Source organism: Panonychus citri, unplaced genomic scaffold (assembly GCF_014898815.1).
Source record: "Panonychus citri isolate SS breed McGregor unplaced genomic scaffold, ASM1489881v1 Contig00105, whole genome shotgun sequence".
In the NCBI taxonomy this organism is placed as follows: domain Eukaryota; kingdom Metazoa; phylum Arthropoda; class Arachnida; order Trombidiformes; family Tetranychidae; genus Panonychus; species Panonychus citri.
This window is the reverse complement of record NW_026515510.1, coordinates 221,227-240,295: the sequence shown is the minus strand read 5'-3', so window position 1 is coordinate 240,295 and position 19,069 is coordinate 221,227. Positions and strand designations below refer to the sequence as shown.

General features: G+C 33.0%; 1 protein-coding gene and 2 pseudogenes across 1 annotated transcript; 2 read left to right on the top strand and 1 right to left on the bottom strand.

The window, feature by feature from the left end:
* Positions 1-246: 246 nt before the first annotated feature.
* On the top strand, positions 247-5,119 carry LOC128389184 (uncharacterized; annotated as a pseudogene).
* Positions 5,120-5,236: 117 nt separating this feature from the next.
* Positions 5,237-9,289, bottom strand: LOC128389200 (4-galactosyl-N-acetylglucosaminide 3-alpha-L-fucosyltransferase 9-like; annotated as a pseudogene).
* Positions 9,290-10,769: 1,480 nt separating this feature from the next.
* LOC128389201 (reticulon-1-like) lies at positions 10,770-17,345 on the top strand. Its single transcript, XM_053348749.1, has 5 exons — positions 10,770-11,984; positions 13,875-14,082; positions 14,356-14,494; positions 15,085-15,260; positions 16,885-17,345. Exons 1-5 carry the CDS (start codon positions 11,315-11,317, stop codon positions 16,934-16,936), a joined length of 1,245 nt encoding a protein of 414 aa, XP_053204724.1. The 5' UTR covers positions 10,770-11,314; the 3' UTR covers positions 16,937-17,345.
* Positions 17,346-19,069: the final 1,724 nt, after the last annotated feature.

Below are 19,069 nucleotides of genomic sequence, written 5' to 3'. Positions count from 1 at the left end.
CGTCCGTCATTTAATTAATTTCAAGGTTCATTATTGTCTCTCCCTATGTACTTTTAATTGTAACAATCAAAACTGACCAATAGTTTGAACCATTGAACATAACAAAGTCCATATTAAAGTTACTGACCATGATAATTTAAATCATCTAAGGTTAGATAATCAAGATAATCAGCAACAGAATTGAAAATGATTCCTGAAACAATTTAGCTTAATTGTTGTTAATTGTTTCTTTCTGTTACAATTCAGCAACAAGTTGTAATAATGGGCTAGGGAAATTGGCATTCGAAAAAATTTCGGACCACCGTTTAAGTGGATCTTCAAATACAAATTTTGGAAATAAAGGTGAAAGAGAGTTGGTGAGTATTGGAATCAATTGATTTGCTTAATTGTTACAATGGTTTGGTTTTTAATTTTTTTCTATTGTTACAATTATCAGATCACTAGAAGTGAAGCTCCAATTAAGGTGCTCGAAGAGTGTCTTCGTCGGTGCCAAGAAGATAAAGTTTCGGTCATCGAAAATTGTTTGTCCTTTGACTTTGCCCCCGGGGCTCGTCGATCGTCACCTTTTCATTCAAATGACCAAAACGGATTAAATCATGTAAGTGACCTCATTCCTCTGATCATCCAATCTACAGATTGATTAATTCTGTCTTCGATTAATTTTCCAGCCTGGATCAGGTCGATTGTCGGCTGAATATGAGGAATCACAATGTATCCTCTATGGAGATCGTGCTAGTCCCGATGGAGGTGAATCGCTAGTCAAACAAGACAACGCTTGGCACTTTAACGAAGTCTGTCTTAATTGTGAGTAGTTTTAAGGCCACTTTCGATTCAGTTGCTAATTGTGTCAAGTTTTTCTCGTTCGTAGCTCAAAAATTAAATGGCGACTGTTCCAATCGTTTGTATACATTTGAACGAATCCCTGGATTTAAATTTGAAGGAACCAAAGATAAAGAAATTTTCACTTCTAATCGAACTGAATGTTCAGATCGTTGTTTAGATGAGGCCGAATTCCCGTGTAGATCAGCTTCCTACGATCGAACCAATTCAAAGTGTCGCTTAAGTCGAGAAACTCGATCATCAAATTCCAGAGCATTTACAATTGATTCTAATTCTGATTACATGGAAAATATGTGTCTCAAAGGTAATTAAATTGTTCCAACTAATCAACTAATTTCTAAATTTCCAACTGTTCAAAATGATCAATCTAATCGTTTACCTTGATTGTTTAGGGTCGGAAATTTGCTCGTCAACCGTTTCCATCATTGAACCAGGTAAGGAATTGGAAGGTCAATTTGAACGGGATTTACTTACGGCCAACGATCTGAACGAATGTTCAAATTTATGTAAACGGGCACTCGAGGAAAAGGGTTTCATGTGTCGGTCATTTAACTACGATGATCAAGGTAAAACTTGTATTCTTTACGATGAAGATCCAGCTCTTCAATCAGAACTAAATGGTGACCTGAACCCGTCGTCGAATCAAATTAATCGTCGACCATTGAAACAATCAGCTGGTAATTACTACAGAGTTTTATGTGTCGACTCAGAGAGAGGTAAATATTTATTAGCTCGAGTTAATTGTTAATTGTCTTCTTTAATTGATGACGATCAACTAATGGAATTAATTTCAATCTAATAGACGCTGCAATGTCCAATACGACACTTGAATGTTATCGTCGTAAACGATTAGATGGTCCACATGAGGTCGAAATTACTGCCTATTCTTTTATAATTGTCTCGAAGAGTGTACCCGTCGGTACTCTCGAAATTGTAAATCGGTTGAATATTCATCTTCGACGAAATCGTGTCGATTTAGTTCCGGAGAAATGGCGGATATGTGGCATTCGAACCTTGTTGATGATCCATCTTACGATTATTACAAATTCTTATGGCGTAAGTATAATAATTTCATCGATTGTGAGTTAATTGTTGAAATGGAAGTTTAAATTTAACTTGTTTGAACATTTTATAGACCGTACAATGGATGAGAATCAAATTTTCTCAGGTCAACATCAAATCGTTCAAGCACAAATGTCTCCCTATGGATATAATTTCCCTGCCCCTGGTTTACCTGGTTTCTCACCTGAGCATCATGGTCCACCTCAGATTCCTGGGTCACCTCTTCATCCTGGTCAACCCATGAGACCAATGGGAGTTTCACCGATAGCACCAGCGGGTGCACCAGGTTGGCCTCAAACACCACAATCTTTATGGAGAGGTGATGATCATCATCGCGGTGGTTATGGGTTTGAAAGGAATCATCCGAGTTTCACCTTTAATCCAAATCAACATGATTTCCGGATTAAACAGGCACAATTTCCGGTTAATCCTTACAATAGTTTTGGTAAGAAAAACTTTTTTTTTTACTTCATCAATTGTCTCATTCATTTAATCACAATTAACAATTAAATTGGATTTTCAGCTCATCGTAACTATCCACCTATGCAATCAGGATCTCACAAGGTTATCCTTTCGGCCTTCCCCTGGTCATCCCAATCAACATGGACCTTCAAGTGTTTCCTCATCCGTCACAATTAACGGTAATTCTGGTTCACCTTCATCTTCATCATCATCTTCATCATCTTCACAAGGTTCACCTTCCTCAGGCTCTTTATCCCCACCACCAAGTTTAATGGGTCCACCGATACCACCAAGTCACATTATCCCTTATCATTCAATCGGGTTACCTGTTCCTCCTCCGTCAGCACTTCCGGCAGGAATTCATGCCAACAGTATTGTCCCTCCGCCTCCACAACCACAGCCTGCACCTTTTGCTCATCCCCCATTCTTTCAAGATCGTTGTAAATTCAACCCGCCAATGGTCCTCCCGGTGTAGCGGGTGCTCTTGTTGGTCCACCTGCAAGTGGAATTGGTAATCGATTCAATCGTATTGGCTTTGGAACGCGACTCAGAAGTACTTATATCTTTAAAATAGTTCGAGCCGAGCGATTGGAAGACTGTGAGAGACAGTGTGTTGAATCGCGTGATTATCTTTGTGCATCATTCAATTTCCGTGGTTTCTTTGCTGCCGATAATTGTGAACTCTCACAATACGATTCGAAACAATTTAAACTCGATAATCCGGCTTACTTTGAGCAAGCGACACAATTTGATTATTATGAGCGAGATGGTTTCGGTGCTGGTGGCCTAGGTTTTCCCGCTGAGTGTCTCGAAGTGACACAAACTTGTACTCCGGAGGGAATGGAGTTCACACTTAAAACGCCTGAAGGTTTCTTTGGACGTATCTACACTTATGGATTTTACGATTCTTGCTTCTATGATGGTAATGGTGGTTCGGTCTCAGTGCTAAGGATATCACGAGCCAACGGGTTCCCACGATGTGGTACTCAACAGTACGGCGATGCAATGACCAATATCGTGGTTGTACAGTTCAACGATTATGTTCAAACGAGTCGAGATAAAAAGTACAATTTGACTTGTTACTTTTCGGGTCCAGTGAGGCCGTTGTCACATCAAACTATTTGGACACTAAGACTGACGGGTAAGCATTTAAACAATCATTTCTAAAAGTAAATCAACTAATCAACTCATCGATTTGATTAACTATTCCAGGCGATACCCAACACAAATTGAACATTTACCAGCCCAGAATATTCTGACCTCGAATGTGGTTCTTCGTATTCTTTACCGGGGAACTCCGACCAATACCATCGTTGTCGGTGATCTATTGACCTTTCGATTAGAGGCCCGAGGTCAATGTAAGCGATTAAACTAATTACGAGTACAATTGATTTCTAAACTTTTGTTGTTCTTTGTAAACTATTTTGTTTTAGATCGTTACGATTACTTCAACAGCGACATTTTTGCGACGAATGTGATTGCCAAGGATCCATACACTGGTCGACAAGTACATCTAATTGATTCTCGAGGGTAAATTACCATTTTAATTGTAACAATTTAAACGTTTTAACTGTTGTCATTCAAATTCTTTATTCAGATGTCCAGTTGATCTTTACGTTTTCCCCGAACTCCACAAAACTCCGGACGGAGCATTGGAAGCGGAATTTTATGCATTCAAAATTCCCGATTCAAATTTCCTTGTTTTCCAGGCCACAGTCCGAACATGTAGAGGACCTTGTGAACCGGTAATTAACCTTGTAAATTAGAGTAAACTGTCATCAAAATTTATCGAAATTTTCTCTTTATAACTTTTAGGTGATCTGTTCAGATCGAGGTCGAGGCCCGGGTTCATTTCCTTCATGGGGAAAACGACGGCGACGTCGAGGAATCTCAGATTCTGAAAGTATCAATGTAACAACAAATTACCTTCGAGAAGGTGACGAGGCACCAATAGAAAATGATTCCGAGTCCACTAATTCAACGGGCGACGGAGAAGAGGAAGTTCATGAATTGTTACGAGTTTACCTTTCGAGAGCCGATATTCCCTCACCCGAGTCCAAGCCATTGGTGATGGTCGAAGCGCCCAAAATATGTGTCGCATCTTCCGGTTATTATGCTTTAATCACAACGATCACAATTCTGGTTTCCATTATAATCGCAATGTTAATTGCAGCATTTTTAGTCTTCAAACAAAGTAAAAGACTCTCAGTAAGTTGACCATCAACTAATCTTGTTAATTGTCTCTCCTAATTGTCCACTTTCATCTCTCTCTCTTTCTCTTACAATCAGCTAAATCAATCGGGAGGTTTAAACGGTTCGGCTCAACTTTGTTCAAATTTGTACGTTACACCGGTGGCGAAAAACAGTTCCGCCGGAGGCTGTTCTGATTTCGATGATCCTAGTGAACCAATTTACACCGATCCCTCGTTGTTTGAGCGATCTCGAAGCCTACGAAGTGTGACCTTAACTACCTGTGGTAAAGGCGATTCTGGATTCATCGTTGATCACCATTAACGAAAATCAATCAATAATAACTCACCAGAATTTACTAATCTTTCCCTAATCACAATTCAATTTAGTTCATCGTCTTTTCAATCACCACAATTTTCCTAATATTCTGATTAATAACAATTCCAATATTATGTCAACAATTACTGAACATTGAGACTCGATATATTAATTATACACCAATAGAAGTTTAAATTTTTCATTTCAATTTATAAATAAACAATTAAAGACAATTAAAATATTCTCATCCCATTTGGAATAGATTTCCAATCAAATTTAATTGTCGTTTACTAATAACAATCTAGTAGATTGATCAAGGTGAAAATGTGTTGGCTGTTGATTGAAAACGAGAGAGAGAGAGATAATTGATTATTTGATTAATATAACAATTAACGATAATTTTATATATAATATAATATAATTTATCCACTGAAATGAACAACATTACAAAATGATGATTAAGTTACAAATAAATAGATTGATAGATTGATTGTTGATTAACCGATGGCAGGAGAGGAAGAAATAATTTAATAATCCGTTGATCGGTTGATTAACGTGCATTTGGTGGCAAATTAATAAACATGGAAATCAACTAATCCTTTGTCAGGTTTCCATTTCTTACAATTAGCATCACCGTACCACCATTTGATCAGATTAACACCGTTGGTACCTTGACACTGTTTCGGATTAGGACCCGATAATCCTTGATGAATTAGGCAGAAAATATCATGATAACGAGTTGGAATCATTAATTGGACTGAATAATCATGTTTCCAAGTGAAATACTCATTATAAGCTGTCTCATTGTTTGACAAATAATTTAAATAGTTTGCTAATTGTTGAGGTGATTGAAAATCGAGAGCATTGATGAATGAATGTTCCGGTAAAACGGTTGAATAAGATGCACCACCGAAAACAATTGGGATAATATCAAGGTCCAGGATGTTGACCACTTTCTCGGTGAAATAATCACGACAAATTGAATTCTCAAAGGAGATAAAATTTGTACTCATTGGCCATTTTGCCAACACTTTTGCGATCGAAAGTCGGAAGGAAGTGAACATTTCAATTTACCGCAAGCACCATAAATATCAACTTGCATGAACTTTGATAATTGTCGGACAAAATCATCGCGACCTGAAGGTGCTTTACAATTGGAGACCATCCAAGCGATTGATTTAGGTTTAGACGCTAATCTGATCGTCTTTTGGTTCAATTTTTTGGTCTCATTGGTAGTTCGAGGTAATATCCGACCATAGGAATATAAAATCAGAGTCTTGTCGATAAGAGGCCCAACAATCAAATTTACTCTGTAAACTGGACATTATATTTGACCTCCAGGTATGATGAGGTGACTCTGAATGATACCAGATCCATTTTGATCAGGTAATTTGGGTGGTAAATCAGTAACTTCAAGATTCCTCCAGTGGAAGATGATTATCTTAGCTTCACAATATTTCCTCTGTCGGGTAATATAAACACCACAAGGGGCCAATTTTTCAACACTATTTTCCCAAGTTCCGTCCTGGTAAAGTCCAGTCCAAAGAAGGACTTTAGGTGCTTCTTCAATGGTGATCGGATGAAGATGTGAAGATGAATAAAGTGATCGATTAGATTTCAATGAGCTATTTTCCAATGGTGGGGTTAGGTAATCGACGAAACCACTGGCCTTGTGATAATCGTACGTTGATTTTGGTCCAATTTCATTGATTGTCAGGTAGAAGAGGAAAAAGATGATACAAATTAGACCAAAGTAAACAAATCGTCGAGAATTGTTTGAATGGTTACCAGAAAAGTAACCAGAAACACTCATTGATGAACCAGAAAAATACAACAGTAATTCAGTTAATCATGAAGATGAATATTAAACCAGAAAGATTAATTAACCTTCGAGATTATGGTTAATTGTGTCTCCAAATTGTTGGCACTAATTTTTGATCAATTAAAAGACACTAAGGTCAAATGGAAAGTTTAATTTACACACAGCAATTAATTAACAAATGATTAACATCATTTCTGTCAGATTAACTTGATGACATTTAAAACTGTTGATTTGTAAATTGTTTGAAAATATTGTTCAAAAGACAATCAACAAATTTAAATCCATTCAGTTTCAATTGTTGTTTGAGGCGATTGATTTCAATGAATTCTCGTTGATTGTTTGGTTAACATCAGGTAAAGTTAATTGTTCAATTGTTAATCATCACAATATCTCAAGATAATCATTATGAGTCTTCAGTTGATGTATTAATTAGTTAATCAACATTTTCCATCATTACAATTATAATCACAACCTCCACAAGCACTTACAAATCGGCTGCCAAGTAACTATCACCAGAGAAAGATTAACTGATTGTTACAATCAATTTCCATGGGATCGTTTAAACTAATTGTTATTATGATGAAGATGATTCGGAAAACAGTTAGATTAGAATGAAGAAAAAAATAAACTTGATTAACTGTAAGATTAAATTGTTAATTTAACACTCGATGTGAAACAATTATGTTAACCCATTTGAAGAAACAATTGATTAATATAAGTCAATGAGTAGATGTAAATGTTTCTCAGTTAATTGCGTCAATTAAAATATTTTGATGGTTAATTAACAGTTGGATGATTTTGTCACCTTGTTAATTGTCGCAGGCAAACAATTAACACAATTGATACTCACATGAAGCAACTACAATCAAGATGAAATGGTTAACATGTAAATGACCATCAACTAGAAATTTAAAACAATTCAATTTACAATAAGTTTTTTTGTTCACAATCCATTGGTTAATTATCAAGGTTAATTGTTAACAATTAGTCTCAATAAAATGTGAAAAATTGTTTCACTTGGTATCCAAATTAACTAATTACTTACAATAGACAATCAAATTGTTTCCTCATCGAGTGAAAATCATTTCTATTCAATGAAATATGAGCAATTGGTTGATTTACTTACCTGATTAATTGAAAGGTTAATCATTGGGAGTTAATCATCACAGTAAAACACAGAATTGAATTAAAATATATTCCGTCCTGAGAATCACAAAGAAATCAAATTGTCACAACAATTTAAATCACTGGTTAGCAAAATGGAAAACAATATTATCAAAGTAAATTGCAATTGGTTTGAAGAGAGACGATTAATCATCAATTTACAATTGGAAAGATAATTTAAACTCTAAACATATTAATTGCTCCATTGTTGATCCAATTAGGAGAGAGCAAACAATTAATCTGTAGCAATTAACATACATTGTAGATTATCAATGGTTACAATCGGTTACACTAATCAAGGATTTGAAAGGAGTTCATGTTAATCCTAAAAATGAGTTGAAAATGTTTCCACTTTCAAATTGTGTTAATTGTTACAAGATTTGATTTAATTGTGTAATGTTAATACAAAATGTTGTTGTTGATCAATTGATCTTTGGGATTACATTGAAATCACAATTGGACAAAGTGTAAGTAAATTGAAAATTGGTGAAAATGAATTGTAATCTGATTGGGTTAATGATTAAGAGAAAGCGATTCAATCATATGATATGATGATTGTTACTGGCGGTTAATTGTTTCCTTTTTAATTGTTGTTGTTGATTTGCTCTCACCACTAAATTTGCTTTTGGATTACGTTTATTTCTTTGGCAATCAACTTGGCTCATTAATCGTGTTCATTTTTTATATCATTGAAATAGTATTTAACCAGGAAAAACGATGACATTGCTGTTAGAATCCTGGAAATTAATCCGATCAGCAAAAGTGTAATCTCAGCGTAAACGAATCCCCAATAACCTTTGTAATTTAGATCATGACAGGTCCATCCTGACCCATCATCGAAATAAGTGTCACCAACATTACAGAATCGTTTCCAACGAACGGTTAAGATAATCATGATTATTATGTTTGCCAAATTAACAAGGAAATCAATGGCTGATGCAATGGTAAATGAGAGTAGAAGACATTGATTAATTTGACAAGAAATCGCGAAACCATAAATTGTCACCACAAGAGTTATAATTGATGAGAGATATTCATGCCAACGATCAGAATCTATGGTGAAACAAATTATGGAAACAAAAAGACAAACCAAATTTGCCAGGAAAAGAATACTTTTCATGAATAATGGATAATCCATATTGGTGGATTAACGATGATGGATTAACGATTATAACAGATGAAAGATATTCCTCCTTGGATATTTGTTTTCTCTCTCTCTCCCTCTCCGATTTAATTGGGCAATTTGGTCCTTTTTTTGCGGTCGAAATCCTCGAAACTGGACAATCTATTCTGGACACTTTGATAATCGAATGAAACAATTAACTTGATTTGATTTTGCAATTTCAAATTTCACAGTTTTACAATTTTCCAATACAAGAGCAACTTTTAATTACTTATTCGGAGCCACACCAATGTTTTAATAAGATGTTTTTATTATTATTACCTTTAGCAATCAGTAAATCACCATTGGTGATTATCTTTAATTGTTTGATTCATTTTTTTCCATCTCACAAACTGAATCAACATTGATTGCCCCTGATTCAGTTTTCTTCGTGTTTTTATCACTCGGATCCTCTTGAGTGGAATCAGATTAGTTATTAGATTACCTGGAATGGAGTAATTAAGGGAAAGCAATTTAAAGATTTAATGTAAACATTGATTGATTAGCATCTATTACTAATACACTGATTGTTGTGATTGAAAAGTCAATCGAACTACTTATTTTTTCTGATCGAATTGATCTGAAATCTATCGAAAAGTTTGTATAGTTACTTTTATGAGAAAGAAACGATTCTAAAAGTTTCGAATTGTCTCATCATCAACTCTGCGAATCATTTGTAGAGAAACTTTTTCACCAATTTGACGAAGTTTTTTCTTATGAAATTCCGTCAATTAATGATAATCGATTTCAAGTAATTAGAAAATATCGAAAAAGGCTCACCTTAATTCCATAGAGAATTCAAATAACCAAATCCATTGAGTTTCAATCGGTCGGACTTTTGAAAGTCTTTACCATTCCTTAATCACCTTTGATTTAAACAGGGAAAATTCATCATTGTGTTGTACAAATTAACATTAATCATCCCAAAGAAACACAACAATTGACCATATAAATGGTTATGAGACTTGTATCGATAGATTGAATTACCAAGTTTGTTACCATGACCATTGATTGTTTTTCTCATGATTTACAGGAGGAAAAAGATAATCAGTTGAATTTAAAATTAGTCGATTGTTAACAGCTGATTCATTGGAATTGGTAAACAATAGAAGGAAATGGTTAATTTAAATAGTTGATTCTAAAAAAAGAAAGAAGAAAAAAGCAAATCACCATCAATAATATAGAAACTGAAGAAAAGAAACATTTACATTGATGTACTAGGAGAAGAGAAGGAAAAATTACCATAACAGAGAGAAGAAAATCCAACAACAAGTAAAATCAAAAAAGAGAACAAAAACAAAAGAACAAACAGGAAAACAATTAAAAGAGAAAACCAGATGATCAGAAAATTAATCAGTTACCAAGGTTAAGAAATTAAATGTAAAGATGATCAACAATTAAAATCGCATCAAAATAGACACAAAAAAAGGTAAAGTGATGGAAGGTGAAAAGAGAAAAGAGAAAACCAAGAAAACCAAGAAAAAAGAATAGAACAAAATGAACACAGAAGATGTGAAAATCTATTGATGACCAAGTGATCAAGTTAATTGTTGTGATTTTCTCCAAGTGTAACAATTAACTGGTGATAGACAAACATTTAAATTGAAACAATTAAATTAATTATTGGTGAGAATAAGAGAAAGGGGAGAGTCGCAATGGAAAAGCAAAGATGGCGTAGCTGTTCAGCCTCCCCCTTGCTCATAACAACAACAACTGAACTTGTTTGGGGTTTGGTCTCATCAAAATACTTCACTTTTATTTGTACCAAAAACTGATCACTTGTTTTCATCATTTCTCCACAAACAACATTAAATTAAATTTAGTTAACAGCTATTCAGTTAATTACTTGACTTTCTCTTTTCACCTAATAACTGAATTAACTGTTAATTTACTTGTTTAAATCCAAAAACATCTTCAGTCCAATTGGAAATTCTCTTTCTCTTCTGTCTACTCATATTTTTCTTCTGTGTTTCTTTTTAAATTGAGTCATACTTTTTGTCTTATCTGAGAATTTCTCTTCTCTCTTTTTTTTCTCTATTCTCTCTCTCTCTTTTTCTCTCAAAATTTCCTTATAATATTTGTTTTTCTCTCTTTTTCTCCTTCTCTCCCTGATTCTTATAAATCTACTCTCTGTTTCTCTCTCTCTCTCTCTCTCTCTCTCTTACGTTTTTCTTCTTGATATTATTTTTCTTCTCTTGGGTTTTCCTTTTCATCTTTCTCTCATTCTCACTGGTCTCCATTTTCTTTTCTCTTTCCCTTTGGTAACAAATTCTATTTCAATTTCATCTTTCAACATGTCCAATTTAATTGATTCTAGTTTACCTGAAGAAGATTCCAATTGGTCTGATCAACCTGAGCAACAACAATCGTCACCTTTGTCAAATATTGGTAACATTTCTACTGGTTTTGGTGGATCTCCTTTCGATGATTATGCTGTTCGAGATATGGACCTAACAAATGAACCCTTTGGATCTGTAACCTCAACCGTACCAGTATCTTCATCTATTCCCTCTTCTGGATCACCAACACCGTTTACACCATCAGCTCTTGAAGGAGATCTTCTTAATATGAGTACCGATGAGGTTAAATCATCACCTTCACCCTTACCACCTCCATCTTTTCACCAAAGCGCTCCAACTCCTTCACCACCTCCACCACCCTCACCAATTACCCAAACAGTATTGTCACAAGTTGAATCAACCTTCAATCAACAACCAGAATTACCAACAACAACCACATCACCAATTCCATCAACCATCCAAGCGGAGGTTAAACCAGCCGTTGATATTAAACCCGAAGAACCCAAACAACAACAACAACAACAACAACCACAACAACCCAAACCTGAAGCCAAAGAAGTTAAAAAACAAGCTGAAAAGAAAGAGTCAAAAAAACCAACAATTGATGATTCATTACCTTCATCAAGTTCCCAATGTTGCTCCTTTTTGACAAGATATCCTCATAGTAAGTTCACATTACTCAGATAATTTAAATAACTTCATCTCTCTCTCCCATTCTCACTGAATAACTAATTACAAGCAATCAACCGAAATATGTCCTCAGATTGACATATTACCTGTTGAAAACAAAAAGAAGAATAGAAATGAGCAGAAATGACTCAATCTCTCTCTCTCTTTCTCTCTCTTTCAAGTATAATTACTTTATTATGTGTAGAAAGTTGAAGTTGATTGTGAGAAAAAAACACCGTTGATTGATACTTGTGATTAATTGGTGATTTATTTATATAAATTAATCAGTCAATAACAGAAGCGTGATTATTTCATGATCAACTTAATTCTCCCTTTAAATGTGTTACTCGATTTATTGGAAGATTAGAAGATGGAGAAAAAAATCGACATCGAATTGTACGAACGTCAATCGCTGATAAAAATAAGAAGCAAAAAAAAGTTGATTATTTTTTTCGTTTCCTTCGAAAAAAAGAATACAATTATCTCTCTTTCTCTTCTACTTTCATGATGATGATAATGATGCTCCCGCTACTTTGTGTGAATGATTTAAGATGATGATGAAGATGATGAAGATGCTGATGTAACTGAAATTTTCTTCAACAGTTCCAGTTATTTACACTACAACGTCCTGGTAACATCAATTATCATACGTGTTAACGTTTCTGAGCATCAATAAGACCAGATTCATCTCACTCTCTTTTCTCTTTCTTTTTTTAATTCTCTTTCTACGTCTCTCTTTTTTCTGCTGTGTGTCTCTCTCAGTGGCTCTCCCTATTCTCTCTCTCTCTCTCTCTCATTTTGTTGGAAAAAGAAAGACTAGTATTTCTATTTTATACTCACTTTTGTTCTACTTGGTTGATTATTTATTATATATTTTTGGTGTTTTGATTCTGATTTTATATTCACCAAGTACTCATTTTTTTTCTCTCTCTCTCTTCTAATTGTTTTCTATCTATTTAATTTATCTATTAGTTTTTTTCTTAAATTGTTATTTTATTTTATTTTGTGATTTCTATTTGTTATTAAAAAACCAATACTATCTTAAAATGGCAAGAGATAGATCATCAAATGCTGCAGCAGCTTCATCACCACCCAAAGATTGTGACTCAGGTTCTTATATAATTGTTTATCTTTTACCTCGTTGGCATCGCAACTAATTATTCATCTTTGATTTATCAATTTCTTTTAATTCCATCAGTTTTTTTATTATCGTTTTTCTCTGTCCACTTGCAAAATTGACCAATTTTAGAATAGAATTTCTATTTGTTCATCTTGTGACATTTTTCTCTGTCTTCTTCTTGATTTCTTGTATCAAATTAGAAGAGAGAGAGAAATAAAGACACGGATTGAGTTCTCTTTCTTCTTACTTTTTTCCCCTTTTGTGTATCTTCTTATCTTCTTGTCTTTCTTTCTTTCTCTCTCTCTCTCTCTCTCTTGTTCTGATTAAAAGAAAGAGATTCACCAGAAAAGTGCTGTCGTAGTGAAGAAAAGTGTGTGGTAACTTTTCTGAAAGAAAGAGATGAATTAAGTAGACAGAAGAATAGAAAGAGTAAAAAGAATAATTTAAAAAGACATTGATAAGAAAAATTCATATTCTATTCTTGATTTTTCATCGTTTCTCTGAGTTTCACCTTGCTGATAATTAGAAAGGTGATAATGATTATCTGAAACGTGGTGTTAATATTGTTCAATATCATGTAATGATACTGAGCTTTAATCATGATAATCTTCATTCAATTGGAATGATTGATTGTTAAAGATACGAAAACTGATTTGTTCATTTTTTCACCCAAATTTAATCTTAACTTAATCCATCCTCTCTCTCTCTCCATCACTTGATTAATATTCATACTGTTACTAATTGATTGTTTTCATCTCTCAACAGTTACCGATCTCCTCTATTGGCGTGATTTGAAAAAAAGTGGAGTAGTTTTCGTTGGTGGACTTTTACTACTCCTCTCGTTGGCATGTTGTTCAATTATCTCTGTCATCGCGAATGGATCGCTCTTGATTCTTGGATCAACCCTTGCCTATCGAATCTACAGCAACATCATGCAAGCAGTCCAAAAGACCGACGAAGGACATCCTTTCAAGTAAATTGTCTTCTTCCATCGTTTTCATCATCTTATTCCCCTTTTATACTATTTTTTTATTACCTATTTACTTGTTTTCCTCTTCAGATGATAAAATTCTGAACTGCATGATTGCTCCGATAGTTGTTCTAATGTCATGTTTTTATAATCTTGTCTTTTTCTCTCTTTCTCTTTTTCTTACCAATTTGTCGTTTTTGTCTGGCTCATCATCGTCATGACGCATCTTCTTCTGGCATTGGTCTTAAAACACCTCAATCAACACAATCCTTTCAGGCAATATATTGAAATGGATATTATCCCATCTGAGGAAAAGGTTCATGAGTTAGTTGACAAAACTCTTAAGCATCTCAACGTCATCTTATTAAAGTTGAAAAGTATCTTCCTCGTTGAGGATATTGTCGATTCCATCAAGGTACTCATCATGATTTTCTGAACTCTCTATGTCTATTTATTCACCTGAATCATCTTCTTTTTCTTTGTCGTCACTTCCTTTTCCATCATCTTCTACTTCCCTCTCTCTCTCTCTCTCTCTCTCTCTCTCACCTCAATCGCTTGAAAGATTGGTTTCTTTTTGATGTATCGATACTAATTGAAGATGAGAAAATGTTCAACGTGGTGTATGTTTTCAATTGGAATCAAGGTCATCACTAATACAACTACCATTATATAATTAGTAATGAGTTTAATCGTGTAGTTAAGAGTCTTTATGCTCACTCACACACTCGCATACTCACTTACCCTTCATTAAGCTCACTCACTGATAAACTTAATTATCTTATATTCTATTTCATTAATCTATATTTACTCATCTTACTCAGCCATTTTTTCAAGTACTATCAGTACCCATTCTTAGATTGTTGTTTTTTTACTTCTTGAGGCTATTGTATTGATACAGAAAAAAAGGAACCATCCTAAAGCACTTGAAGTTACAATGCCCTCAAATTGTTGATTTTAATTGTAATCATTATCCTTAATTTCCTCTCTCTCTCTCTCTCTCTCTAGTACTTTATCGCTTTCTGGTGTTTGACGTATGTTGGTGCCTGGTTCAATGGAATGACTTTGGTTACCATGATGTATCTTGGCCTCTTCTCCGTTCCAAAGGTCTACGAGATGAACAAGACAGTTATCGATGGTCATCTTGGAACCATTTGCGCCCAAATGGAGGGTGTTTGCTCCCAGTGAGTATATTTCTCTTTACGAATGATACATTTCGTTTCAATTGATGCAATATTTACATTTCATTCTAACATTGTCACCATGATGCAAGCTTTTCTTTTCTATTTCAAATTTTATTCCATCCTTGGTTCCTATCTAAATAGAGAAGAGAATTTCATCAAAAAGCAATAATGCCCCTCCCAGAATTACAATGGAGGAGATTCATGTCCCTTCTCTCTCTCTCTTTCTTTCTCTCTCTCTCTCCTTTCTAAATCCGTCTTTATCAAAGACTACCTTCTCTCTTTCATTAGTTATAATACTTTATTTTTTTTATCGATTATGATATTCTCAGGTTTCATGTATGATATGTAGAAAAAGTTGTCAATTTTTCATCGTCAAGTTAATTCGAACCAAGCGGCCATCGACCTTGACAATTAACTGACTTTCTTTTTCTCTTTCCACCTCTCTTTCTTTTCTTTACCCTCTTGTTTATTTGATATACACAAAACCAAGAGAAAGGGAAAAAGTAAGAGGTAGTTAAGGTTATCAAAAAGATAACACAAAGTTTCAATAGTAATGAATGAAATGATCAATCCCGTTATATGTTTTAGGAAATTGTGTTCATTTTGAATACTTTGGTTTCTCTGGTGATTTCAATTTACCTTCTAATCTTTTGACAAACAATTACATCTCCATGTAAAATTATCTTGTTTTCATTGTACAGTAAATTCAATGTACAGTTAATGATGATGATGATGATGATAATGATAATGTTTGATATAGAGGATTTTCATATATGCGCAGATACATTACATCAATTACATCACTTGAATTACATGCACTAAATTTGGTAACAAAGTTTACCATGATTGACCCACCCTGGTTACCTTTATGTGTATTTATACAGATACATTTTCACTATTTAATCTTTAATTATCCTCTCACACTAAGCGTAACTCATTATACATTTACTATATGACCTTTCATTTACCTTTTTGTCTCCAACAATTGGAAATTAATTGTTATTCATATTATCAAGCGAGATGATGATTATTATCATATTCATAGTGGTGAATTTTAAATAGACTTTGATTGCATTGTACTTTGTTCAACAAGTTGCATGCGTCACCAACTATAAACACCATGAATGTACTGAATAATTCACTGTTCATGTTGTCATAATTGACTGATTATTTAGTCTAATTTGATTATTTGATTAGTTGGAAATTAAGTTTTTGTTTTGTTTCATTTACAATCATGACTATTTTATTTACTCTGGAAATGATTAATCAGTCCCAATTTAGCTATTCCAGTTAACAATATTGGATCAGCTTTTCATCATCACCATTTTAATTGTGGTGATGATGAAAACACCAACCAATATCCTTTGTGATTTAATTTCTCTAGAATTAAATTGATCAGGAAGACAATTAACCATTTAATTGTGAAATTGAGATAAATAGATTGATAGAAACAAAAAACATAACCTTTAATCACTATTATTTTGGTTTAAACAACAACAACAATTTAAACTGCAATTGATTTTTCCTTTTCCCTCAAAATGCATCAATTGAAATTCTCTCTTCTCATTAATTAACCTAATTCTAATTCTAATTGTGATTGTTTTTATTTCTTCTTTGATTACAGAGTTAAAACAAAATTACCATTCCTTGCATCCAAAAAGGACAAAGCCCAATAGAGTAAAACTCAACATATTCAAATCAATGATTGTATGGAAACGTTTATATAAAAAGAAACACTTACACCAAACTTAACCAAATAAGATCTACATTCATCTTCATATAATATTTATCCTCCATTCACTTTGAATACAAAACATGAGACTCAAAAATCGAGATCGGACTCAGAATGAAATCGCAAAAGCAGTTAATTGAATTCGCAACCAGAAATCATCTCCAATTCCCTTTTCTCTCTCTCTCATTCTTTAAATACACAATCTGATCACTTTAATTATCACCGCTGCTTCTTGATTGTTTAGACCATTTTGTTTATACAATTAAGTATTTAGATCTCTCCATGAAATGCTAATACGTTTGATGGAAAGTAAACTTAAGTTATCAATAGAAATTCGGGTTTTTTTTCGTTAATTGTTCTCTTAATTTCTCTTAATTGTTCCATTTTTTTGGAATTCAATCCATTCATCATTTTTAATCATCTTCTTCATCACTGTCGTACTAATTATCATTCTGATAATATTTGATTTCTCATCAACATTTAAAATTATTTTTATTCTTTGGTCAAAGTAATACAACAATTAGACTTAATTTTAATTTCTTTGATTAAGTTTTAATTGTTTCAACTCTGATCATAAACACTCAATGGGCAACGTTACTTAAGTTGATCACAATTAAGAGATTAATTGTGATAATCATCATTTACAAATGATTGACAAAATTTGTAGCAATTAACTTTGATAATATTGCCTTAATTATCAACTTTAATTCATTCTGTTTTGTAACAATTTAATTTCTCGTTAATTGCAAAAGTCTAAATGATTCAACAATCTGAGACACTCAACGATTTAAACTATTATTTTAATTATACTGATTTATTGGTGGATTAGATTGAACAATTAGTAAAACAATTAACTCTTTAATGGTAACAATTTAACCTTTGATTTTTGTCTATTGACAATTATCATTATTTACTCATGAATCAATTAATTAGTTAATCTAATCGTTACTTAAAACCAAAAAAATTAACTTAATTATCAATCATCAGTTTTTTTCATTTAATTTAATCATGAACGTCTTTAAATTAATCGTAATCATTAATCAAACGTGACTGATTTTGATTAATTATACAAAATGATTAACAAAAAAAGTCTTGATTGTGATTTAATTGGATTCATTTCTTAACTACTACATTTTGATAACAATTAAAAATGATTATTTCCTTCAAATGATATTTTATAATACACTTAATTAACTTGGCTGATTAACAGCAATCAGTTAATCATATAACTAAATTTGCGACACTTTAAATATTAATTGTTTCTGTTTCTTATTATAAACCAATTGCTTATTGATTATTAACCTAATTTAATCAATGTAATTAAAGTAAATAAATGATTAACAATTAAATTAATTGTGTTTACTTAAAATTTGATCAACTCTTAACAATTTAATCACGATGAGTAAATATTAAGAGACATTAGATTTTACAAGAAATTAATGGAAACAATTAAATCAATTTTATAAGTTTAAATTATGTTAATTGTGATTGGAAAGACAAAAATTGATTTAAAATTAAATTTAATTGTTGAAAGTTTGATCTCTTGATGATGAATAAAATTAAATTCAATTGACAGTTAATTACAAAATAAAGAGATGAGAAATAATTTACTTGATTGTGTTGATGAAATTAAGTTGATTGTTACAATTTACCAAATCGTAAATGAAGTTTATCAAAAGTTAATTGTATAATTGATGAGACAAATTTAGATGTTGTTGTAATTAAGATGATATAAAACAGTAACAATGAGATAATTAGTGTAACTATCAAAGCAATTAAGCAAACAATTAACAGGGAAATCAAGATAATCATTGTAATTAACCAGAACCAGCAATCAACCAGAAATGTTGTTAAATTGTTCCAATCACTAATTGTTGAGATGATCAAGTTAATTGTCCGATGGGTTGAAGACCAAGGCGGGTTGATTGTTGCTAATTGCTGCCCATGATTAAGGTTGATTAATAAATAACTGGTCACAAATATGATTAACAATAACATAGAGAGTCTTGAATTAATTGTTGATTTGATAATTAACGAAGTTGATTTATAATTAACTGGACACACAATTAGATGGTTA